Source organism: Athalia rosae, chromosome 7 (assembly GCF_917208135.1).
Source record: "Athalia rosae chromosome 7, iyAthRosa1.1, whole genome shotgun sequence".
Taxonomy (NCBI): Eukaryota; Metazoa; Arthropoda; class Insecta; order Hymenoptera; family Athaliidae; genus Athalia; species Athalia rosae.
In genome coordinates this window covers 9,353,581-9,380,454 of record NC_064032.1, presented here as the reverse complement: position 1 = coordinate 9,380,454, position 26,874 = coordinate 9,353,581, and the positions used below count along the sequence as shown (strand labels likewise).

At 39.5% G+C, this 26,874-nt stretch overlaps 3 protein-coding genes across 3 annotated transcripts; all 3 read right to left on the bottom strand.

Moving 5' to 3' along the window:
• Positions 1-8,996: 8,996 nt before the first annotated feature.
• On the bottom strand, positions 8,997-12,211 carry LOC125501895. Its single transcript, XM_048659019.1, has 5 exons — positions 11,996-12,211; positions 10,974-11,784; positions 10,869-10,922; positions 10,599-10,796; positions 8,997-10,459 (listed from the first exon to the last, which is right to left on the bottom strand). The coding sequence occupies exons 1-5, from the start codon at positions 12,209-12,211 to the stop codon at positions 8,997-8,999; spliced, it is 2,742 nt and encodes a 913-aa protein (XP_048514976.1).
• Positions 12,212-12,257: 46 nt separating this feature from the next.
• Positions 12,258-13,738, bottom strand: LOC105690997. The gene has a single exon (XM_048659052.1). The coding sequence runs from the start codon at positions 13,611-13,613 to the stop codon at positions 12,666-12,668; it is 948 nt and encodes a 315-aa protein (XP_048515009.1). The 5' UTR covers positions 13,614-13,738; the 3' UTR covers positions 12,258-12,665.
• A 926-nt stretch (positions 13,739-14,664) lies between these two features.
• LOC125501911 lies at positions 14,665-16,719 on the bottom strand. The gene is made up of 2 exons (XM_048659051.1): positions 16,374-16,719; positions 14,665-16,067 (listed from the first exon to the last, which is right to left on the bottom strand). The coding sequence occupies exons 1-2, from the start codon at positions 16,564-16,566 to the stop codon at positions 15,178-15,180; spliced, it is 1,083 nt and encodes a 360-aa protein (XP_048515008.1). The 5' UTR covers positions 16,567-16,719; the 3' UTR covers positions 14,665-15,177.
• Between the last annotated feature and the right edge of the window lie 10,155 nt (positions 16,720-26,874).

The window sequence follows — 26,874 nt, the reverse complement described above, 5'->3', positions numbered from 1 at the left end:
TTTTTTTTAATACGCCGAACAAATCCATTAATCCACAGCTATTTTTTTTATTAGATTCTGGCGGTTGAATTGTTATTAAAAACGAAAACAGCGCGAACACTACCTAGATTTATGCAACGCTAGGAAATATTATAGAAATATGATGGAAATACCATAGAAATACCATAAAAGAGATACCATAAAGTACTATTTTCCCAAAGACCGTCAGCTGGCCAATTACATTAAATATTTCGCCAACATATAATCACGCATGCAGTCATATCTGTGATGATATCTGATATCAATATATCTATGATATCATGTTCAATATATCTATGATATTGATATGATCAATTGGTGCTCAAGTCATTCGAGTGGTACGAGCATCTCGTCGGATTGCTGCGCTCCATTTTGGATCGTCCGAATGGATTATATTTTATATTGCGTCACCGCGTATATGCCACGTGATATTTTCAGTCGGCGAATGAATTTGTTGATCATACCTACGTATCGGTCATGCGGTTGGCCGCCAATTTTCACGTTATCGATCAAGACCCTGTTTTACCATAAAATGCAGATGGCGCCCTAGGCTGGAGCTCTTATTTTGTAACATACTACCGTATGACTCCGACTTTTCGCAACTTGTCCGATCTAGTTCAATATATCTATGCTTATACATAGACGATGACGTGCGACAAATATAACAACCGCAATGAAGTTAGCGTGGAAATTCAATAAAATTTTTCAAACCAAATGTAGAAAAATTGCTCCTCAAACGCTCTTTCAGAATCCGTAATTGCTCCAGTGATTAGATGATTATTTAATTAAATATTTGCAATCAAAATTACAAAAATGGTTTTCCCCATATCTCAGCAAATTATCATTTTTTTTTAAATATTTTATCAACCTAATAAATTCCTCCCGATTAGTTTTTTTTACATTAGTCAATTTCATTCGGCAATAGCTTTCATTTATGGGCCATTAATTGAAATTACTAATTACCATTTGAATAGCCACCATAAGACTATGATGACGACATACTATAAGAGCCGGTTCATAAGAATCACACTTGACGGGCCATCGTTCACATGGGTATATACCAACAAAATCTCCGTATAGTACGGACTGTAACCTTGCAGCTCATTAAAGAACTTTCGGTTTGAATTTTATTTATAGTTATTTTATTCTTTTGAGGTTGAATCTATATTTTAACTTATTTAGTGTCATGATTTCCTTTTTTAATGATTGATTCAAGAAAAAATTACCTAGAGCCTTTCTAGAAGAATATCTTCAATCAAGTAAATAATATTCGACTGTGTTCGATCAAAAAATTTTTATGATTTGCACTTCGCCGTTTTTTTCGATTTCATAACATAGATTCGAAAAATTGCTAATAAGTGTCTTATGAAGAAAATAACAAATTATTGAAAAAAGAAATTCACGAACTAATTAATAATTTATTTCAAGCATCAAATTTACAATGGATGTTTGCAGGATGAGTTATCAGCTTGGAGGACTTTGAAACATGCTCGTGCTGATTTTTTTTTTGATGGAAGAATTAAGTAGTAGATTTATGTAAGGCATGATTACAAAGGTTTTATTGGCGAGTGTGAAATTATATTTAATATACGTAGTAATTTTATCAACTAATGAAAAAATTAATTTGAAGATTGGAAATCATCGCAATTAAGGCAACGAATTCAGATACCTCGTTTATTGTGTCTTAATATGTCCTAATATCTCGAAAACGAGGAATAACACACTTCTGGAACTTGACTCTATCGCTTTGCCGTATCATGGGGAAGCTTTGGTATTTTTTTCAGATTTTTTAACGGTGTCGATCATCGCGAAAATGACTCGTGAATGCCGCCGCGGAGCGTCCACCAAGTAGCGACTATGGAGAGTAGACAGGGTATTCTCTGTCGCTCGACGCGCGTCATTACGAGCATAGGCGTCAACAATCTCGAATTTACGCGCGCCGCCAACTTTGATGATTTTTTACTCAAAAACGAAGTCGAACGCTTCTCTGAAATTGATTCACAGGCTGTAGTATAGTTCAAAGTATATGTCAGCATTGTTTTCAAAATCTTTCGGTGCTATCCGTCAGTGTTTTAAAAATCATTTAAAATCTCATTGTCAAATAAACAAATGATAAATAAACTTTTTCGGCACCATTCATTTTTTTTCTAAATCTATGGCCTCAGCCGCGTGAATTCTAAAAAAAAAAAGTTGAATCCAACATCATTTTTGACGAAGTTATGATTTTTTGAAGAAATCGCCTCTCAATTTTTCGATTGTTCATAATAAATCGAAATTTGCACTAATTCAAAAATTCTTTGGCACAAAAATCTAACTCCCCATGGTCAATCGACATGCCAAATTGAAAAAATATCTGAGAGGTGAATGATCCGGTTCACGTGGAATGGCCCATATTTGTTTCAGTTAATAAGACATATTTCGAAAAATATTTGACCAAATTTCCTGTACTGTAAATATTTTTTTCAATTCCAACAGTACTGTTGTTCATGAAATAGTGTTGTGACAAAATTTGAAAAGAAATCGAAATTCGGAAATTTTGATATTACTGAATTGTGTCGTAAATTACAATTTTGTTGATGTACTTCAACATAAAAAATACGTTGAAACTTGTAAAAATTGAGAGCACGAAAATTTGTATCCAAAACATAAAAATTACGATTATTTGGTGTTGAAATTTCGCAGGAACTGTTGAAAATTCTTATTTTCAAATATCTCGGTATTTTTCACATCAAATCCGCAGTAAACGTGAATAAAACTAAATCAACAATTGAATATGGTCGTTTTCTGTGTTTTGTTTGCTGAAAATAGGGTGAACCCTACGTTCCAATGATTACCTACATTTGATACCCGCTATGAAAGAAAAAGTTGTTTCGATCCACATTCATCTATTCTTATGATTCTACAATTACTTCAACGTAATTGGAACGCTTTCAGCGATTCAGCGGGGATTTATTTTTTCACAAACATTTTTGGTAATTTCGGACGACATTCGACACTATTGTATGAATACATTTTATCAGACATTTCCTCGGACATTTCGGTGAGAAACCTACTCAAAATGACCGGTTTCTGTTTTTCATATTACGGTTTTTTGATACAAAACTCGCAAAATTCCAATTCTACGTGAATCTCGGCTCTGTCGCTGTTCGTCAAATGAAATATATCTTCCGCACGAAAAGTTTGTCGCAGGCAAAAATAGAAAGCCAAGACGTTGCACTTGGATACAAAACCACAAATCAAATTTGCCCGTTCGACTAGCAGTGACTATTCTAATAATTACCAAACTGAATTCAAGATATTTTCAGATTTCGTTTCTCATAAAACTTTTGCTCATTTTTTATGATCAAGTCGTTCGCGTAGTGGTGTAGTGAGTCGAAAAAGCCCGAACCCCCGGATCAACATGCTGGACTATTAGTAAAGAAAAGTTGCAATCCAATTCCAGAATATCAGAGTTACCATACGTTTAGTATTTCGAGCAACCAAAATTGAGCGATAATTTTTTTCACTTCTATGGATTTTGAAATTTTCCAACTTTCGGTCAGAAATTTTGAAATTTTTTGGAAAAATTGAAGATACCTTCCGGAGGAATACCCAAATGTCAAGGTTATCAATTCTCGCCGAAATCCCATTTTTTATGAATTATGCTACTCAATATCTGAAAGGGTTCCACTCGCGTGAGACTAAATGGAAACTAATCACCATTGATCACAGATCACCATACGATAGCTTCTAACTGAGGTATCCGCCTAAATTTTTGACCACAAAAGTTTCACTACGGAAAAGCATGAATGCCCCAGTTATGGATAAATAAAGAAATATATTTTACCTTTGTGCCCAATATTTATTGCGGCTCCAACGCGGTACCGAATACCAGCGTGAATTAATTCGCTTACCAGGCATTATTACACAATCAACAATTCGTCACTTTATTTCGATGTAACAAGTGGTTGTGATCACCGTTATCAGTTCAGACATTACGCTTACAGTGCGCGGCGCTGAACTCCGGCAGTCGACGGAGCGGAGTTGAGCGCTCAAGAGAGCAAGCGGCAGCGGAAGCAAACGCTCACTTTCCGCCTTTGCGACGAATGAGCGACGTAGTTTAGTTTTTGAACTTCAACGGACATCAGTCTCGTGTCAAGCCAAAGCTGTGGCGAAAGCCGTGTGATATTTCATTAGTTTGATAACCGTTTATCACTTGTTGTAATTGCTCTGGTGTAATCAACCATTCAAATGCCCTGGTGACCCCGATCGAAAAATATAACCTAAAAAAAAGAACTGAAAAACCGGGCATGAGTTTAACGCGAACTCCTGATAAAACGAATAAACAACCGCCAAGCTCAATGTTGGACAAAGAAGGAGCCGCGGGTGGAGAGGATCCGACCACAATTCTCCTCTGACAAATAAAAGATCTGCAGGAAGAAATCCGAGACATGAAAAATCAACAGGAAACAGAGAACCGCAGAGACTCAACGAATCGGCCCAGTTCCACAAACCAGCAAGACAACGCTCGACAACGGAACGACAACGGAACAACAACCACTCGGAAAGAAACCGAGCTCAATGCAATTGCAAATTACAAATTACCAATGTTCTGGAAAACAAATCCAGCGGCATGGTTCATACAAATAGAATCAACGCTGCGAAAAAAGAAAATTGTCTCCGACTCAGCCAAGTACGATGCAGTGGTGGAAGCCCTCGACGAGGCAACCATATGTGAAATAACAGACATCCTTTTCAATCCACCAGCAGAAAATCGATACCAAAACGTGAAAGATATGATACTAAAACGATTCACAACGTCCTCAGAGCGTCAGTTGCAGATTCTACTCTCGGAGATTCAACTGGGAGACCAAAAACCGTCGCAACTGTTAAGAAAAATGAAAGAGCTGGCCAACAACAGGGCATCGGAAGAGCTTCTCAAAACGGAATGGCTCAGATTACTACCAAAAACGGTACACAACACTCTGAAAGTCGTTTGCAACGCAACGTTGGACGAGTTAGCAGAGCTAGCTGACAGCATCTTCGAAAACACAACGAACAACGTCATGTGCGTGAACACACAAGGTGAGGAAACCACAATGTCTGTGAATGCAATAAAAACACATGAGGGAAAAGCTCTGGAAAGCAAAATTGACAACATTGAAAAAAGGTTAAACGAAATTGCTGACTGGATAAAAAGTAAACAAAAACAAAAACAATAATCGAGAAAATCAAAGGTCTAGAGCCCGCTTGCGAACTCGATCTTCATCAGCAGGACGCACCGGTCAATGCTACTACCACCAAAAGTTTGGTGACAGGAGTTACCGCTGTGCTCCACCGTGCACGGCGAAGCCCATCGAACAACCTACGAAATCGGAAAACTCAAAGAGCTGTCATCTATACAGGCGGTTGGCGACAGCAGAGTAGACTTCAAAGAACACCGCCTGCACATCTACGACAAGACGACACACTTCAAATCTTTCATTGACTCTGAATCAGTGATTTCAGTAATTCGACAAGAGTCAATAAAACAAAAATTGAAAGTTTCAGAGTTCCAACTTTCCGCAGCCAACAACACAGTCATCAAGACATTCGGAATCCACTGGACTGAAATGGATCTGGGACTGCGCAGAGCATTCAAGTGGCCATTCATCATAGCTGACGTAAAATCAGCAATCATCGGTGCAGACTTCATAGTTCACTTTGGTCTGTTGATTGATCTGAAGGGACAACGATTAATAGATTGAACAACATTGCTATCGACAAGAGGAGAAATCATCAAAGTTGCAGTTCATAGTATCTCAACAGTCGACATGAAAAAAACCTCTCCGAGCAGCGAAGGTCAAGAGTACATGGCCCTGTTGAATCAGTACATCGAAATAACAAAACCAACGTTCCAAGCCTCAGACGACAACAACGAAGACATCGCTCACTATATTCCAACGCAAGGACCTCCGGTAGCAGAAAGGCCAAGAAAATTGGCAGGGGAAAAACTGAAGGCGGCAAAAGAAGAGATCAACATCATGTTGAAGCAAGGAATAATCAGACCGTCAAAAAGCCAATGGTCAAGCCCCCTGCACATGCAAAAGAAGAGTTCTGGAGCGTAGAGACCATGTGGCGATCACCGAAAACTGAACGATCGAACAACGCCAGATCGATACCCACCACCGATGATCCAAGACCTGTTCCAAAAACTTCATGGTAAGAAAATTTTTTCCACACTGGATTTAATGAGAGCGTATCACCAGATCCCTATAGCCAAAGAGGACATTCCAAAAACGGCAATAATAACCCCTTTCGGATTATTCGAGTTCTTAAAAATGCCTTACGGACTGAAAGCAGCCACCCAAACGTTCCAGAGATTCATGTACAAAACATTCCGCGATTTCGAGTTTGTGTTTGTCTACATCGACGACATCCTCGTCATGTCGGAGAACGAAGATGAACACAAAACACACTTTAGTCAAGTCTTAGAAAGACTAAAAGAAAAAAGACTCACAATCAATCCTAGCTAAGGCTTCTTTGGAAAATCGGAAGTTAAGTATCTCGGCTACACGATAAATGAAAACGGGTACAAGCCACCACAAGAACGCATTGAGAAAATAAAAAATTATCCAAAACCTGAAAATGTTAAAGAATTGCGACGATTTCTAGGCATGATCAATTATTACGGGAATTGATTCCCAACGCGGCGGAACTGCAAGCACCGCTGAATCATCGTGAACATAACGATCACAGTATTCCCATCACCGACTGCACCGTTAGCCCTGGTAACAGACGCATCTGACAACGCGATCGGAGCAGCGCTGGAACAGGAAACAAATGGGACGTGGACACCCATCGTATTCTTCTCACGTAAGTTGTCTGAAACAGAGAAAAGGTACAGCACGTACGATCGAGAACTATTAGCAGTTTTCGCGGGAATCAAGCACTCTCAACATCTCCTGGAATGTCGACAATTTTCGGTCCGATCACAAACCGCTGACCTATGCCTTCACACAATGATCCGAAAAAGCATCGCCTCGCCAATTACGACAACTCGGTTTCATCTCTCAATTCACAACGGAGATAATTCACGTGAAAAAAGAAGAAAACAATGTAGCTGACGCCCTGTCCAGAATAAACACTATAAACATGCCAACAGTATCTCGAGTCAAGAAATCGCCGACGCACAGGAGGGAGACGACGAATTGAGACGACACATCGAGGGAACCTCATCGTTCAAACTACAGCGACTTAAAATCGACGAAAAAGAGATCTACTGCGACATTGCGAAAGAAACAGTCAGACCGTACATCCCAAAGGCCTTGAGAAAAACAGCGTTCACCTTGGTACTCGGACTCTCACACCCGAGTATCCGGAACACGGGGAAAAAGATCAGGGAAAAGTACATTTGGCCTGGAATCAAAAAAGACGCATCGCAATGGGCCAAAGAGTGTTTGGAGTGCCAACGAGCGAAGATCCACAGACACAACAGAAGCATCCCGAACAAGATTGATGTGGCAGACGCCAGATTCAATCACATCAACATCGACATCATTATGATGCCCAACGTCGACGGATTTAAATACTGCCTAACGATCATAGATCGATTTTCACGCTGGCCGATGGCAATTCCACTCAAAGACATAAACACGAAACCGATCATAACAGCACTCTTTGATAACTGGATCAGCCAGTACGGGACACCACTCAAAATCACGACAGACCAAGGACCACAATTCGAATCTGCGCTATTCCGCGGACTGACCCAATTCATCGGGGCAAATCGAACCAGGACGTCTCCGTACCATCCAGCGTCGAATGGAATGGTCGAAAGGTGGCACCGGACGCTAAAGACTTCGCTAATGTGCAAGCCGGAAATCCCATGGACTCTTCTTCTACCATCGGTGATGCTCGGCCTCAGGACTTCGTACAGAGACGATATCAAAGCGTCGCCGGCCGAAATGCTCTACGAAACAACCTTGAGAGTCCCGGGAGAATTTTTCACGCACAAGGAAGAACCTGCGGATCCGGAAAAGTTCCTAGAAAAGCATCCTAGAAAAGCATCCAGTTCCTAAGAAAAATAAAACCATCCCCAACGGCTCACCACACCAAGAAACGCTTATTCACTCACAAAAACATGAGCGATTGCACTCATGTGTTTATTCAACTCATGCGCGCTATTCATGTTTTATCGCGCCTAAAAACCGAACCCTAAATAGCCGTTTACCGACTAGTGACAATTACTTGTCATAACTCACAATGGAAATTTCTACAAGCTCGGCAACTGTGGAGTAATGAAAATAAACGTAACTATTTTCTGAGTTGTAACGAAATAGTGGGTAACAACAGCTCTCCGTTGTTACCCATTGATGCTAAAATTGAGATGCCGAATGTTTTTGACATGGAGTTTATTTGTAACCGGCTAACCTCAAACCCCAGCATTAAATCGTGCAATTAGTATCATCAACAGTTTTCTAATAAAAAAAATATATATATATACTAGCTGACCCGGCCACGCGTTGCTGTGGCTAAAGTTTTTATTATATTACATTATAGTAAACAATCTAAGAGGAACAATAAGAGAACATCAGTCACGGAGTCCACTATGCTTTTTCACACAGATGGTATTTGTAAAAAAATATGGTGATCTCCTTATTTGACTTTCTACTACTATAACCCTTTAGTACAATGAAATTATTTACGAACAAAGACGAAAATGTTGATGTTGGTATACAAATTCACTGGATTGAGATTTGATGGGAAAGTATGTTGAACACAATTAATTAAAATGTTCTTACACTTGATATTAAGCAGAAATCAATAGGTACAAAATAAAAATTTATCAGATTCATTATTTCCATTTAATTTTATAACAAATATAAGTATATTACAGTATAATACAGTAAATAACATGTGACGCTTAGACTCATGAATAAGGTAGGCAAGGCAGACAGTCTCAAACTTTTAAACATTAATATCTATTTTTTTGAATTATAAATACTTTCAATTTTAATTTAATTTAACACTAATCGGTGCACAATGTTTTTGGTTAACCTGTCTTTAGCTAACACAAATAGATTCGACGGTTTCCCAACACGTGAACACGCAACATATAGTTGCCCATGAGAAAAACATGGATTTTCCAAATCTAAACCACAAATGGACATTGTTTGACCTTGAGATTTATTTATAGACACGGCGAAAGCTAAACGAATTGGAAACTGTAGCCTTTTGAAGGGTATGGTAGAATCTGATGGTATCATCGGAATACGTGGCAGCAGGACCACTTTTCCTTTAAACTTCCCAGCCAAAATGATTGCTTCAAGAATGTTTCCGGTGATCTTTTTGATGACCAAACGCGTACCGTTACATAATTGAGGTGGATTCAAATTACGGAGGGGAATAATAGGGTAACCAATCTTTAATCGAAGATTATGTGGTGGCATTCCAGGGATATCTAATGAACTTAAAAATTCAATCGGAAAATTTACACTTTCATTTTCATCAACAACAGTATCGATTGATTTAAAAGACATCAGATCGCCTGGTAACAACTGTTGTATCTGGAAGTTAATTTCGTCAACATCAACGTTTTTGGCTGCCAAAATCGCCCGTTGACTAAGCCATTCATGATTCAAATAATTATTCTGTATATCCGGGAAAATACTCAGAATCAATTCATTTTTATCCTGAACAACAGTGCAAAAATTGTCTGGTAGTTTGATGCATTGCGTATTTGGTTGCAGTTCTATTTTACCGTTCCCAATATCTAGTAGTTGTTCGGAAAATATTTGTGCTGATGGATCATTTTGCAATTGTCCTCGCATATTTATGGTCAATCGAAGTGTTTCAACACTTTGCCATAAGAATGATTGTTTCAAACATGCATTAATCTCATCCGCGAAAGTAGAGCGAGGTATAACCGGTAAGGTCTGCCGGAAGTCACCAGACAAAAGTAAGATAGCACCACCGAAAAGTTTATTATTGCTTTTTAAATCTTGCATAGTTCTGTTTAATGCTCCAAGTGAATATTTGAGTGCCATTGTGCACTCATCCCAAATTATTATAAAACTCTTCCGCAACACTGCAGCTATTCCACTATTCTTTTTGATGTTACACATTGCGTCTGGTTTATTATGAACGTCCAATGGCTGCTTGAATGTTGAATGTGCTGTTCGCCCACCATCCAGTAAAGTAGCCGCAATGCCTGACGATGCTACTGCTAATGCGATTTTTTGTTGCGACCGTATTTTGGCAAGAATCAACGTTATTAAAAATGTCTTACCGGTTCCACCGGGTGCATCCAAGAAAAAAAAACCGCCTTGTTCAGCAGCAACAGCCAGCATAATCCGATCATAAATAATTTTTTGTTCTGCTGTCAGTAATGGTTCACTGTTCATGATAATTGTTGCTAAACTTCCATGGTCATATTGATTTTCTCGTTGTAAATCGGTATTGACTAATTGTAAGTCGGCGGCTGGACGATTAGGTGATGGCATACCATAATGATTAAGTGGTGAATTTGAAATATGCTTCATTGTACATCTCTGGTGTATAATCTATGTTTTGGCATTGATTTGTTTGTCTAATTCGGTGCAAGATGTCTTCTGTCATACAATTTTTATATTTTTCCCACAAAGTTTGTGCTTGCGAGGGATAACATGTCGTCAAAATAATTGCAAACAACTGACGAATGTTATTCGGTGTTGATGTCAACGCAGCATCAGCAAGCGTTAAGTCCCAATGGTTATCGTCTTCTAGCAATTGCAGTTTACGACATGCATCCTGGTATGTATTGAATACTCCACCATTAACTGTTCGTAAAAATTCAAAAGACATTGGTCCGGGAACATTCACCAATAACAAACGTAAATAGAAGCACTCACGTTGCTTTGGATGTACCGTGTAAAGTCTCCCCAATGTCTTAGCTTTGAATATGCCTGTAATGGAAGGATGTGGTTTTCCTTGTTTCCGTGGCTCCTATTTTTTACTGGATTTGTTCCATGTGAAATAACGTGGAACATCGCCATACACCAATGTCTTCGCGAATTGGCCAAAAACATCAGGTTTTTGACACAATGTAAAAAATTCAGTTAGAGTCGTTTTCGGAGCTTGGAACGCTCTTTGGAGAACATTTTCTCCAGTGAAGTATACACGTTGACCGTTTTCAAGATGTATTGCCAGATGTTGGATAGCAGGATCTCTTTCGTGGATGGGAAAGCTGAGAATATGCCAAATAGCTTCATTGCTGCTAATGTATCTGCCCATTTGGTATCGTGCTATTTCGTCATTTTTATTTATGTTTTGTACTTCAAATATGGCCAAATCACTGCCTTTTTTTATATATTTACAAATATACTTAATTGATTTAACAGAACTGCAAAGCTCAACATTGATATGAGCTTTGTAAGTTTTTGAAAGTAGTGGTGAGTATGGTACCACCCACTGATTATCAAACTCAACTTGATTTGGAAAGTTCGGCAGTCGCATTGTAAATGTGTGGCCACCATTCTCAGTACTTCTGCGGCGATACATTGGATAACCATCAATATCCGTGATCGTGTCATTCGTATGCGGCTTTGGGAAGTTTTTTTTACATTTTCCATTTTCCATGCACGGTGACGTCATGTTGAAAGCACCGCATGGCCCATGGATCATGTGTTTGGTGACAATATCAAATAATTCTTGATCAATTAATGGGTCTGGAATTTCGGCTGAAATTATTTGATCGATTTCTTCAGGACGGATTCTATCTTTAAGCCAAACCAAAGTGTAGGCAAGAGGCAAACCTCGCTTTTGCCACTATCGTATACAACCAACAACGTGTGATACCAAAGATTGAATATTTAACAATAAAATCAATTAAGGATTTCAATTTTTGTTTAAACACGCGTGCAGTTAAATCATGACGATGAATGGCTTGTTGTCCTGGCAATAGTAAAGTTTGTATCTCTTCCCAATTCGGATTACATGTGAATGTAATAAATAAATCCGGTCAGCCGTAATGACGTACGTAATTCATCGCATCTTGTATGTATTCTTGCATGTTCCGTGGACTGCCGATGTAGCTTGAAGGTAAAATGAAAGCATTACCGATGTCATTGGGATTTAAATTTCCATCGATATTTCCAGCGACAGTATCTCGTAGGTGAATATATTCTTCCGATCGTAGTTTTGCCTGGTTGAATCGAAGGAATCGCAAGCGTTCGCTTTCGACCTTAGCATACATATCAACAATGTATTGATGGAACAGCTGACGATATCGAAGGATATAATTAAACGATCAAACGAGCCCGCCGAAGGCGGGCGAAGTTCGATCGCAATTATATGAAGCGTCTCGTTCGAAGATGATTTTACTTGTAGTAACGTCAGTTGCGGCATATTTCACAATTTTCAGAGTTTTTTTTTTTTTTTTTGTGTGAGGGCACCCCTGACTGCGCCTCTGGTGCTATCCGGTGGCGCCCTCTATCCTCATATATTTTAGAGATGAAATAAAAAGTTTTAAGGTATAGCTCTCATGACGATGATCCGGGGTTTATAAGAATTTTTGGTGTCTCTTTAGGGGTAAGGTGGGAGGATCATCTTCGAACGAGACGCTTCATATAATTGCGATCGAACTTCGCCCGCCTTCGGCGGGCTCGTTTGATCGTTTAATTATATTACGCGTCTCGTTCTCGATGATTTTACTTGTAGACATTTAGCGCTGTCGTGATAGCTATTTTGTATTTCCGTAAGATGGTCGATACAAAAAGATTTGTTTCAGTTTGAATTGGCTTATTGTAGAATCTCGCGAAAACCTGCGAGCGTTCCGACCATCCTGCTGTTCTTCTGATTGTCCCTACATCCACGCCCTTACGTAGAGCCGCTGAAACGGCCGCGTGTCGTGTACTGTAGCCTGTGAATTGTTCTGTATTCACGCCGGCCCTTTTTAGTAAATTTTTTATCCAGTGCCCGATGGTCTGTGCCGATGCATCGTGGTGAGGCTTTTTTGTGGCGATTAACAGGTTCTTGTTGAGCGCTCCTCTCAAGTCCCTTGTATGCTCCAAATACTCTATAATCGTAGTGGCTGCACATGGTTTCGGCCTTTCTTTGAAAAAGGGGAGGGAAAGTTCTGGTTGACTTTTGCCTGGCCTTGATGTTTTTATCATATCAGGAATCTTAATAGTGATTCCCGCTGTACTTATTACTATATTTTCTGTTTTTATTAAAGCTAATGTTTGTAGCCTATGCGCCGTAACCAGGGCCAGCAAGGTTGCGATTTTTTCTGTGTTTTCCTTGAACGAAAGATTTTGCATTGCCGGCATTTCCTCGATGTAGTCGAAGACTGGTGCTACGTCCCATGTAGTGTCGTAGCGAGGCTTTGCGGGTTTCTTCCTATAAACTCCTCGAAGAAAACGAGAGATCAGTTCGCTTTTGCCGATTTCGTGTGATGAAATCAGTGCAATCGCCGATCTGTCGGAACACAGTGTCCCATAACCGGCTCCTTCGTGATATCTTTTCGTAAGAAATTGTATTACTTGTGTACTGCCCGCCTGATACATGTCGACTCCGTTATTTTTACTAAATTCTCTCCATCGCCGTAGAGAGCTTTGATATTGTTTCATTGTTGAAGGAGCTATCGAGCTCATCATAATCTCCACAGCCGGGGCATCTAGTCCTCTTTTCTGAAAAGCTTTCCGGATATATTCGCTGCCTCCAGCGACAGCCTCGCAGCTAGAGGATGAGTCTTCTTCCTGCAAGGAGATAACAGCATTCCGATTTTAGGAGGAAGGATTATCGAGTCCGAGACTTGTAATTCCACGAATAGCGGATACCACGCTTGGGATGGCCAGTGTGGTACAATTATTGTGCATTCGGCTTTTTCTATGATGATTTTTCGTAGGGTTTTTAAGACGAGAGAGAAAGGAGGGAAGGCATAGAGTCCTTCCTTGTCACTCCAGGGAATGGTAAATGCGTCGACTGTTTCTGTGTTCGGCTGTGGGAATCTAGAGCAGAATCTTTCACATTTTTTGTTCGCGTTTGACGCGAACAAGTCGATCGAGAAGGGCCCGAATTTTGATTCTATCTTCGAAAAATTTTTTTCCGAGATCTCCCACTCCGTGACTATATTTCTAACTCTCGAGGCTTTGTCTGCTTCTACGTTTTCTCCCGACGGTATGTATGATGCAAACACCCAAAGTTGTCTCGACTCACACCATTCCCAGATGTTCCTAGCTAGATCGCTCAGGTGGGGTAATTGTATTCCCCCCGCTCTATTAATATAAGATACAGCGGTCGTGTTATCGATACGGAGCAGTATTTCGCAATCCGATAGGTTTGAAGCAAAACATTGCAGTGCATAGCTCGCTGCCAGGAGCTCGAGGTAGTTGATGCTATATTTCTCATGATTTTTTTTTTTTTTTTTTTGTGGCAGTTCTAGTCTATATTCTACTGAATTAATAATCAGACCAAGAAATTCGCAGCGCTGGGTTGGAACTAGTGTACTCTTATTCTCGTTAATAATCAAACCGAGCCGCTCTAAACAAATCCTTGTTTTTGCGATGTCTTTCATACAATTTTCATATGACCGATTAATCAGTAGAATATCGTCAATATATATGACAGAAAGGATGCCTTGATTTCTTAGTTGACTGAAGACCGATTTCATAATCTTTGTGAACGTAGATGGGCTTGTATTCAGACCGAATGGGAGACATTTAAATTGAAACAATTTTCCTTGGAACGAAAATCTTAGGAATTTTCTATGCGGTTTATAAAGAGGTACTAGATAGTACGCGTCCTTCAAATCTATTTTTCCCATAAAATCATGCTTCGATAGTAAGTTTTGTGCAGTTCGGATGTCCTCCGTTTTGAAATGGGGCGCTTCTATAAACTTATTTAGTTTTTTCAGGTTAATTATGAATCTGTTTGACCCATCCGGCTTGGGCACGAGGAAATACGACGAAAGAAACTGCTCTTCGCAACTTTCGCACTCTTCGATTGCCTCAATAGAGAGTAACTCATATATGCTACTTTTTAGGAGCTTCTCCTCATATGCTGATCTAGGCGGTTCTTTGGGAGGAATTGTTTGAGCCGGGTGAAACGTAAAGGGGATTCTGTATCCTGTAACGCATTGCAGGGTAAATTTATCTGTCGTGATTTCTTCCCATTTTTTGGTGAAGAATTTTAGACGACCCGCTTTGACCCTTACCGAGCTTATTTCCTCCTCGTTTGTGACGATGTTCGTGACGACGGTCGGGGCTGCGGTCTTCCCGTGTACGGCTTCTGCTTGAACTTCATTGATTGTCGTTTTTGAGTTCCTCCCACCTGACGATAGTTTGCAGGTGGGTGTTTCCAGTTTCCCTGGGTCCGTGTTTTATTCTTTTCGGATGGTTTTTCCGCCGATTTGAGATCGGCGCACGCTTTTTCAACGGTTTTTGCCTCCTTCAACCTCTCAGCGAATTTTTCGCCATACAGCCATACATCCGATTTTGCTGCGTCGATTATCGGTTTCATTGACTTGTTTAGCATTGGCGTGATAAACGACTTTCTCGCCACCGTTTGCTGGTGATGCACGTCCGTGAATAGCTTTCCTGCATCACAGAGGTACTCGAGGAGCAATTGCTCGTCAACCCCGTCCTCCGGTGGGTTAAGAATCATGGAGATCGCTCCCCCAATGGCAGATATACCCGAGCCTACACAGTTTTGCGTGTACTCGAAATGTTGGTCACGTTTTTTCCCTATATCCGTCATCGTGGTAACGATTTCTGGATTTATCATTGGGGCTTCCGTGTACAGTTCTGCTTTCCTCGGATATTTTTCAAGGGTCTTTTTCTTGGTTTCCTCTGGACACCCATCTTCCATCCATTTTTTCCACCTTGTCTGTAAGTCTACGTCGAACGCAATCTTGATTTCTTTTGAGGCTGTTGGGTCTTCGCCCAGCAAGTCCAGAAAGTTTTCTTTCCTTGCAGCTCGTTCGCAAGTCTCGAGCTCCACGATCTCCCCTTCCTCTGATACCTTGTTGGTTTCAGGCGAGGGGTTTTGCTCTTCGGGAGTTTCGGTGGTACTTCCCGTCATATTTTCATTCTCCCCCTCATTCTGTTTTCCTGTTGAGAAAATAAGAAGAAAAGGGGGAGCGGTAGAGTTGACCTATTGGTTCGTCATTGTCTCATTGACGCTGACAGGGCGATATATCTTCTAGTTGAAGATTACGCAATTTTTTACCGTCATCTTCTCGGAAATTCGTGTGGAATTTATCGAGATGTGCAACCTAACCTCTAAAGTTCGTGTGGAACTTGTCGAGGTTTGTTTGGTCTTACTGCGAGAATTTTCTCAATGCCGATTCCGAAAGAGAAGAGAAAAAATAGCAGACAAAACGGGGGAGGGGGGCGATGAACCTGTATAATTCTTACCTGGGAGGGAATCTTGGTCATTCTTTTCTTTTGGCGGCGTGGGTTCACGCGCTGCCATGCTCTGCGTCAGCTCGACCACAAGGCTAGTGAGGTTATCCAATTGCGTTTGCATATTTTGGAACCTCGTCTCCTCAGTCCTCTTCCTTTCGTTAGATCTCGACCTCGACCTCTTTCTTTTCTTTTCTTTCGACATATTTGCGTCTTCGGAATTCTTGCTAATTTGTGTATAATTCGGATTCTTCGTACTCTTACTCGTTGTTCGTGTCGCACAACAAAACGATATGAGGATAGAGGGCGCCACCGGATAGCACCAGAGGCGCAGTCAGGGGTGCCCTCACACAAAAAAAAAAAAAAAAACTCTGAAAATTGTGAAATATGCCGCAACTGACGTTACTACAAGTAAAATCATCGAGAACGAGACGCGTAATATAATTGTCCTGATGTTGTCTAACCATTATTCGGTGTGCGTAGTAGTTCATTGAGCTAACTTTATTATTTCTGTAATCACCTAAAAAAATAAAAAATAAAATGCAATACGAAATTAAAATCTATACATACAGTAAGAAAGTAAATAGATAATTGTCAAATTTACCGGTATTTGGATCATACTGTTTGATATTAATGTGATATTCATCTTGTCCTTGCCAAAATATCAATCGATATTGTAGTGTGTCATATGAACGGTGTATGTCCGAAATCGTACTGACAGTGTTGTCTCGCCGTGTAATTTTTATAGATCTTTTGTCAGCTGGATCACCAACCATGATAACAGCAACCTCATCAACAGTTGGAGCGTTGAATCTACCAGCATGTTCACCTAATGGTACTTTGTCGGCTTTTATGACGATTTGATAATTGTCATTTTGCAGTCGTGGCGAAACTCTTTTGATCAATTGAATTAGTTGATTGTGATCTTCTAAAAAATTTTCCAATAATATCACAATTGCTCTTTCCTCTGCTTGTTCAATAAAATTATACAGGCACCGAGTCGTCACGCGCTCTTCACAATCGCCCATAAAATAAATTTGAAGAAATTTCGGATTGTTATCAGGCATTGGCATCAGTGATCCGATTTTATGGTACACCTGGCCTTGAATTTTGAATGTAGTTTCAAAATTACGTCCATCGGATGCACGATCGCAAATTTTAGTTGCCCCAAATGACGTCATTTGTAAGCAAGAATTAAATTTGCGTATCTTACGCAAAAATAATTTGGAATCATCTGAATTGCCAGTAAGAAGGGATAATAAAGGCTCCGGCGGAGCGGGTAGAGGTGACAGCACAACTTTTCCTGATGCGCAGCACATGCCGGCTGCTTCATTCCGAAATTTCAATGCCTGACAATATTGACATACTTTATCCATTCCACCGATAGCAATTTTTGAATGCGCTGAGTAGTTAATATCTGGTGCATATTCAAAGGCAAGCCGAACGAATGATGCACGTGTTAATGAGCGGCTGATCCGATGCCTTTGTCGATCCAGTACTCGTACTGTAGCTATGTTTCGTTCTCGTGCCGTTTCTGCCGTGTTCTGGTAATTGCTGAGCTTTTTCAACACGTTTGCTTCGTGTCCCTTTGCTGCTCACGTTGTTGAGATTAGATTTTTTCGGTGGCATTTGACTGAAAATAATAATTTAATCGTTTAAATATTAGAAAGATGAACTGCAAATCATGTTATCGTAGCACATTGAAATAATGAGTGCAAAATAATTTTCAATGGAGGTTAAATAAAAATAATATAAAAAAATATCTGTACAACTATTTAAAAAGTGTAGGAAATTGTGTATCATTTTTGCATTGACATTTTAATTAAATTTTATAATTATGTGATAATACTTACATACATATATTCAAATTAAATTATAAAGTTTTGATCAATGAAGCACAAATATTCCATGATCGACAGTTTGGTCTCAAAATCCAGAGAAATTCCGGACCGAATTCGAGAAAAAAAAAAAACATTCTTACAGTTAGGACATGTGCTGCGTTGTGCTACGAGAGCACAATCTTTTACTCCCATGACATTTTCTCTCCGATCGACCCTTGTCTCTCAACGAGCCGGTATTCGATTTGAGAAAAAAACCAACTTTTCAAAAAATTAATTTTGGAAAGTCGCGATTTGTGCTGAGTTGTGCTACAAGAGCACAATCTTTTACTCCCATGACATTTTTCTTTCCGATCGACTCCTGACTCTCAACGAGCCAGTAATTAATTTGAAAATCAAAACGAATTTCGAAAAAGAAATAATTACCAATAAAAAAAAATAGAGAAAATGAATGAACTAACTTCGAATGGGACGCGAATGCGGTGTTCGGGTTTTTTTTATCGTACAACACATTAACAAGAATGAAAAATATTATTTTATACGATTGCTCCTTTCTAATTTGTGATCAGTTTTTTTATGTTTTATTTAAATAGACCAGGTGATAATAATCATAACAATAATATACTAATAATAATTGAAATTTTTATATGAAGAATGGGCAGCTCATCGGAACTCCTCAGATCCCGACAGGATGTACTTGTCCTTACGTATTTTTAGCCAATAATTAAAAGCATGGGCTAATATTGCTCTGATCTGTTGACCAGGTACTTGAAGAATATAAGTGAACGGTTCCAGCAATTTGCATTCTATAATCCATAGGCAATATAAATGTGTGTGATCTGATGCCGTACTTGCAGTTGAAAATTACGGTGGTATACGCCGATTTTCAAGTTGGTCGATATGATATTGTCTTTTTTCCTTTTTATATTCTAATTGATGCGTTCAAAAGCGATCTGCATCTTCAATACGTGCGATCAGACACAATTGCGATTGTCGGTATACGTATCTTATTACATGTCACTCTGCCTGGGGGATTACTTTCACTTCAAATTCGACCGTTGTGATTTGAGGATGATCATTAAACTATCCATGACACAGATATACCGTCTTATTTATCACTTGGCTAGACAATTTATTGTATTACGATTATTATTATCATCATTGGTTAAACGTTGAATTATTTGTTCACATTACATTCTGCACGTTCATTATTAGTACGGATGATTTAAAATCGTTCGAGCTTCTACGTCAAATTTGTGGGCTGAGCAACGGACGTTTCGAAACTGTCTTCCTGGTTGTCTTCCCCAGAGTCTTGATCCGGGTCCTCTCCTTATTCCTCAAATTCCGTGGCGCACTTGACCCATGAGACGGGCGGGAAATTTAACTGGTTACAAATTTCTTTTTTTTCTGTTCCGGATGTGTGATTTTTACGCGCAATCGCTTCGTTTCCGCTCAAGTTGTCGCGTATGATCAAATTTTCATGACACCATACTTTTTTTTTTCCTGCATAATTGCTTTTTGTCAGTTTCTGGATTAATAATTTGTAATATCAATATCATGGTTCACTCAAATTACCTGTAATTAGCAATCTAAAATTAAAAAATAAAAAATTAGAAAACCTGGTGCTCCCGATAATTGTCTATCGGAACCATATACAATATATGTATTTCTTAGAACAAGGTGCACGAGAACACAAAGCACGTATGTAGTCGCTCAATATCCTCGTTCATAGCAACATCAATGTCTTGACGCCTCCCTGACGCTTTTCTTAACTTATTCTCCGTGTTTTGAATAGTCTGCTTTCTCCGGTTCCCATCAGAATATAACGTATATGCACAAGTGTGCTTGTACTTCCGTGCTATCGTCGACTATACGGGACTTTGGTTTTTTATGATCATCGTCATAATGTATTCAACGGTTCGCTAATCGTATATACGTCGTATAGTGTCCGACAGACCTGAAACTCTGGCCACCTTGGTAGCCTATGACTCCGGCGATACGGTAATGCTGTCCTTCGACAATCGTCAGAATTTCAGGAAAGTCCTGCAGCGGACACGGCATATTTCCACAGTCACTTTCGAACACAACCTGCGATCCGTAGGTCCTTTGCAGACGAGGAATTTCCCCACAGCATTCCTTCGGAGGATGATGGCCCTGTGCAATTGCCTCGTTCAAATGTTTCACTCCTTCACGGGACAATCTGTCATAATTGACACCGAGCAGAACATTTTGTCGAGAACCGGAGTTGCCACATTTTTCACAGCTCCACGTCTCTCTGAAACTCGCATCGTCTTTCAGGAGATATGTGGCCAAGTTAGCAATATTTGATGCTGCGTTAATTTTCATAATATCATTCCGGAACGGTTCCTGGGGTAATTGCTCGATATCTCGCAGAAGAAAAGCACGATTCTTATAGAACTTTGCGCAGAGGCCCTTGGTGATCAAGTCGACCGCGACGGAGAAAATGCGGGACGATGTATTAATCACTGTCGAATTGCAGACTTCATTGTTCGACATTTGCATCGCCAAGGTTTGACAGATGCTATCGAAACCACTTGTGTTATAAGGAAGGAGCACCAGACCTGTGCTATCACGGACGCTTGGACAGTGATTTCTTCCATTTGGTATGACTGGCAGCTCTGTATAATTATAGCATTCTGATTGATATTGCGGTAAGGGGTCAGCATATCCAAATCTTTTTTTCCTCTCATCATTTTTATTACGCCAATTTTGTTCGGTAATGAGTTCCGAAGGAGCCGGCAGATCCTGATCGTCGGATTCCGCAGCGTCGTCTGTAGCAGTAGCCACCCGCTCTGTCGAAAGATTCAATTTTGAATCTTCCTCCGGCAAATCAGTTCGGATGAGGTTTGGCTGATCAGACTTGACGGGCAACGGTTCTTCACTATCATTTTGCCCTACCATCGCAAGCTTCATTCGGCCAGAGAAAGATACACATGCCAACTTACGAATTTATCCACACGGAGGGGCAGCACTTGAATTTTCGCCACCCGATGTTTTAAATCGTTGAATTCCGACTCGACAGCCGCCGAGGTAGCATTCACGGTCCCGTAGCCAAATATCGGTCGCATAACTTCGGTGTATGGTGGAAAATAGGGAAGTAGGACTCTCAACTTCTTGGCTACTTCGGGGCAATAAAATCCATTAACGTCATCGGATTCCAACTCCTTGCTGACAAATTCAACGCAATCTTCATACATCTGACCAGCCCACTGCCATAGGTCCGTATCGGCCATGCACTGAAAGAAATGACTGAGGTTTAGGAGCAATATTTATCTGGCTGGACAATTCTTGCTATGGTCGACAGAAAATTTTTGTCATGCCACTCTGCTGTTCGTTGTATTCGCAAACAATAACGTGTTGTTACCGATACGATTATTGCTGATAGCATGTGCTCAGTGCAACAATACATTGGATGACCAGAATAATATGCAAAAAACTGATTCAGGCAGAATGACTTATTTCTGATCTAACACCACAAAGATATCGTGTGGGAAGCATTCCTAATTCCTCTCACAAATATATTTATTTCGTACCGAGACGATTTAATGTGTGTTTGCATCAAAAATGACGTATCATCAAAATCAAAAACTATATCATATTACTCGAAGAATATCTTCCACTCAATACACTACGGATCGCATAGCTGAATCAGCTATATTTAATATATTTAACCCGGGTGCATATACGTAGCTCATCCAACTATACGCTCTATTCGATTTGTACCTCCATTGTATACGTAGCATAGCTATACGCGTACCTAAATGCACGTATGGTTGTACCAGCCATACGTCTGACTACCATTGCTATAGATATACCTGACCTTGTAGTAAGCGGCAAGACTGTATAGTTGGTGGAGCCATACGCGTGTGGTACAGTTGCCGAATATTCGTATACGTCCTCCCCTCCCTTGAAAAAAGTGCCGGGAATCGGCTTTTAATTAGTTCTAGCGCATCGGGACTGGATACGGTTGTGTAGTTGAAGCGTTCCTTACGAAGCATTGTTGTAGCTGATTTAATTATCACAGGTATGTATTAATTCTATTCATCGTATTATTGGTCATTGAGCGGGTGAGTCAAGATTTGAGTTTACTGCTTATATAAATCTTAATCATTTGTGTGTAGATATAACAAATGTGGTTTGAACATTTTTTGCAGAGGCAATTATATGCAGGCAAAATAGATACTTATAGAATGGATGAATTTGTCAAAAATATATTGCAAAGCTGGGGTTTAGCTGATCAGCTTCTTCCAATTTTTGAAGGTATAGTATTCCGCGTATATGAAATCCAGGTTCCATTGGATGAATAAAATTTTGCGTTCCATGCATTAAGTTAACCAAAACATCACAATAAGCGAGTCATTTTATAAGGCAAAAGTAGGCAAAAGGTGCTTTTAAGGGGAAAAAAATTCCAGAATCCTTGTATGGCAATACAACGTTAACCTGCCAAGGTCCACGTTCTCCAATTTTTTGTTTGATTTTTTTTTTTTAATTTAATTTCATTGGTTTTCCTTCATTGATTTTTTTTTTTTTCAAACAGTAATTTGGTTCATTGTGCGTGTTTATTCCAGTCCTCTCTAGTATTTCTATGCATGATGCACTTACATGTACTTAGCATATTGATTGATTTGGATCCTTTTTTCTCCGAAGAATTTAATTTTACGGTTATTCTTGAGGAACGACTTTTTGGTGGCGATCGATTTGAAAAAATTAATGTAATTGGCGATGTTTTTTGCACCTGAGGTTACAGCTTAACGTGGAAATGTGAAAGCATAAACGCATTACTCCTTTTTTTTTGCTTTCTACCTAGTCGATTCGAGATTTTGTTGCGAAAGTTTAACTTGTATCATCAATTAGTTTACCAAAAATAAATAGCAAAATTTTGACTTACTACGCATACATGTTTTGATTGGCATGATTCTAGAGAATTGTATTGATGAGGAAACGTTCAAAATTTTATACGTAGAAGCAATCGCTTTGCTTATTCCCAAGATAGGCCTGCGACTCAAGTTCGTGAGACATTGGGAAACGGAATTTAAAAATCCAAATCCCTCCGTCAAAGAGAGGGACACAAGCGCAAACGAAGTAAGAATTTAACAGTTTTCTTTCACATGAATATCTCACATGGGTAGAAAACCCGAACTGCCGTGTATACTGCAATATTTTTTAGGCAAAACCGAAGCTATAAGACGCTCCCCTGAATTCTACTGCATTATGATCTATTGACCTAGTATTAATCTTGGAAAATCGACAAGGTTCATTAATTACAAGATTTTTTTTGTTTTTGTTTGTTATTAGATAGTTTTTAGTAATAGTTTTCCAGTGATCGATATTAGCGACTTGGGAAATATTTTGGAACAATCAGGTACATATATTATAATTGAATCAATCGGAAAATTATGACGAGAATTAGCGCTGTTGGTTAACCGGTTGTTTTTTCCTCTTGCATAGATCGCGATAACTGCAGCGTCCAAGCTAACCATCCAGCTAGTTCAAGCTCCGTAGGTAGTTTATCAGACGCAGAATTCTCATTAGGCCACCAAAAATCGAGTTCTTTCTTAGCTTTACTGAAAAAATCAGTTAAAGGGATTGGCGTCATCAAACGACATAGTTTGGGGCATAAATTTGACCAAGAAACCAGATTAGCTTTGGCGGAGGCTATCATATCGATAGAAATATTAGAATATAAAGATTTTAGGTACGTGGAACATCTGCTATTCCTATCTTCTTTTTTGAACACATACGTTTGTGCAAACATATTTTTGATATGAATCCAGTAATATGGTATTTCATAAAATTTTTGTTATATTATGTGCAAATAAGTGGTCTTTAACAGGGTGATTTTTTAACTTTCTCATGATCAACTCTAACCGTTCTTGTCTCATTCTATTACGTTCATCTCTATCTGGAAACGACGAATGATGACTCAAAGAGAAAAAGAAAACCAGCCCAACACGAATATAGCATAATTCCCTCTTTTTCTCTCACTGGCCATTCTATTCTTTATGCATCAAAGTCGTGTCGCATATTATTATTATGAAACGTCCCACTCGATTCGGCATTACAATTTTACTCTCACGCGCGCAAAAAAGTTTCACTTCAAAAATTGGAACCGTTTAAGAGAAATTTGAAAATTCACCCTTATAAGTACCACTCTAATGTACATTGATTTTAACCTGTTTATCAACGTAGAATTCCTACACCGCGGCTAATAGAACTAGCTGAGTTAATCGAAACAACGTTCCCGCCTGAAAAAGCAGCCACATATTATATACCTTACAAGCTAAATAACATCACAAAGCAACGAGTCTTAGCCAAAGGGAAATTATACGACAAGTATTGCGCATATCGATTGTTCCTGCGTAATTCAGAAGTTCTCTCCTCGAAGAAACGCCGTATTGAAGTTGGCAAACCAATAATTTTAAGATATAGAGAGAATCTTAGATCTATTGGTAAGCACAAATTCTTTCAACTTTACGTTAGTAATTTCAACTCTTGCACAATCGAAAAACATTACAGCCTCATTAAAATCGCCAGTAAAACCAACTAACCGTTACGCCATCGTATATGCGTCTGCAAATGGGTCGTACATTTTTGGAAAATAATTTATCATGATATTCAAAAATACTGAACTCGCTAGCCACACTTGTTAGCCACACGCTCTTATTGTCAGTGTAGACTTTCTGGCATAATATTTCAGTTAATCAAGTAATAAATAATGGGTTTCATATAACGAACTTTGTCATTCTCGTCTACCTATAATTGTTATTCTGTAAAGATTGCAATTGGTATGATGTTTGTAGAAGAGTGTGAAGACGTTACGGTGAAGATCGATTGGCTGAAAAATTGCCTGGAGCCGTGGACAACTGTCGAAAAATATTGGCAAGAAACAGCCAAACACAGAATCAACCTCCTTACGACATCTACAGGTTTGACCTCCGAGGAGTATATGACGGAATTCAAAACATTGAAACAACCGCTTGGTTTGAATTTGGTGAGTGATTAAAGTATTTTTCGTAGTTTGAAGAGCGTCTCGGCGGTGCTCGCTTTAAAGCAAAATTGAATTCTTATGTTTTACACTACGATTGACATCTATATTTCGAAATCCCGTTTGTTGTAGATAAAAATAGATTTCTCTGTGGTACATCCTGAGAAAACCCTCTCATTCTGTGCAAAATGGCCAGAATTTCAAGAGCGGATTGTAAACTATTGCTTCAACGTAAAAAATAATGATCCATCCGTAAAGGCACTACTGGATCTTCTCCAAGAAAACATCTTGAATCACCAAAGTGACGAACGCTCAGTTCGTATTACTTCTGGTGAGACATATTAGTAATTCCATCGTTCTCCAAATTAGCCATTCTAATTGTCGTGCTTTTTTTTCCGCGTTTAGAACTATATACACTCCGCACAACAATTAGCGGGCCACCCTGTTTTCGCTCCGAAAAACGTCCGATTTCGAAGCCTCATAGTCGCATAACTCATGCAAACAATCGTACGGAAAATTTGAAAAAACGCTTTCGAAAGGGGGGACTTTAACCGTTGGAATGACATCAGAAAAATTGAAATCCGATGACTGAAACACCCCGTGCGCCTTCTCAAAGTCAAAAGTTGACTTCACGTTTTCGGCGTGACTTGAGTCAAGAAAGTATAACTAGTGAACAAAGGAAGGTAATTCAAATCGACAAGAAGCATGTGAAAGGTGAAGCTTCAAGCTTCAAAATTATTTTTTCTGCAACTTTCTACCTCAATTTCTCGAGCAGTTATGAGGCTTCGAAATCGGACGTTTTTCGGAGCGAAAACAGGGTGGCCCGTTAATTGTCGTGCGGAGTATAAGATTACATTATACGTGTAGATTCTCTAGCGGTGATTGCCCTTCGACTCCTACCGTTACTTTTACCATGTCCTTTCATAAAATCGTTGATCAAAGCGGGGAATACTAAACCGTCTTGGAGACCAACTAAAGCGGAAGTACAGAACGAATTCCTACTGCACGTAACGGTGAGTTCAATCTATTTTTCAATATTATACTGGGTATTTCGACCGTCATATTGTCAATGTAGTCCAATTTTTAAACCTAGGGCATCTACAAATATTATAACGTTGCACTTTCTGATCTCGGGGTTTTCTCTCCTGATGTTCAAATAAACGCCATGTACTGGCTACTAGTGCTTTGTAGTTATCTGGTATAACCGAGACTGTCCGCCAGTAAGAAAATTTTAATTTAGCCGTATATTTGTTACAGAGCATCAGCGAACTTGAGACGGAATTGTCTAACAGAAAACAGAAGCACGAAAAGTACGGATTAACAGATCAACCGATCGCGATAGTTGTTGGCGATAATCTTCAGGCAATAGAACAGTGCCTCGTCTGCGTGAACACTATCAAATACCGTGTGGAGAGTGTTTTAGCTGCCGTTGATGCTACTTTCCAGTGCTTCTTCGCTTTGCAGTTGGAATACCCACGTGAGGCAGAGCTACCCTGGTTGGTAGTACAGCAAGAAATTTATGAAATGACAGACGAAACGGCAAAAAATATCCCTAGCATAACGACCCTCATCAATGATCTGGGGGCCTATTCCTGAGCTCCATCGAACGGTATTCGTGCGCGAATTCCCTAGATATTCGAATGACTTATCCATGTTGGTATTCTCGAGC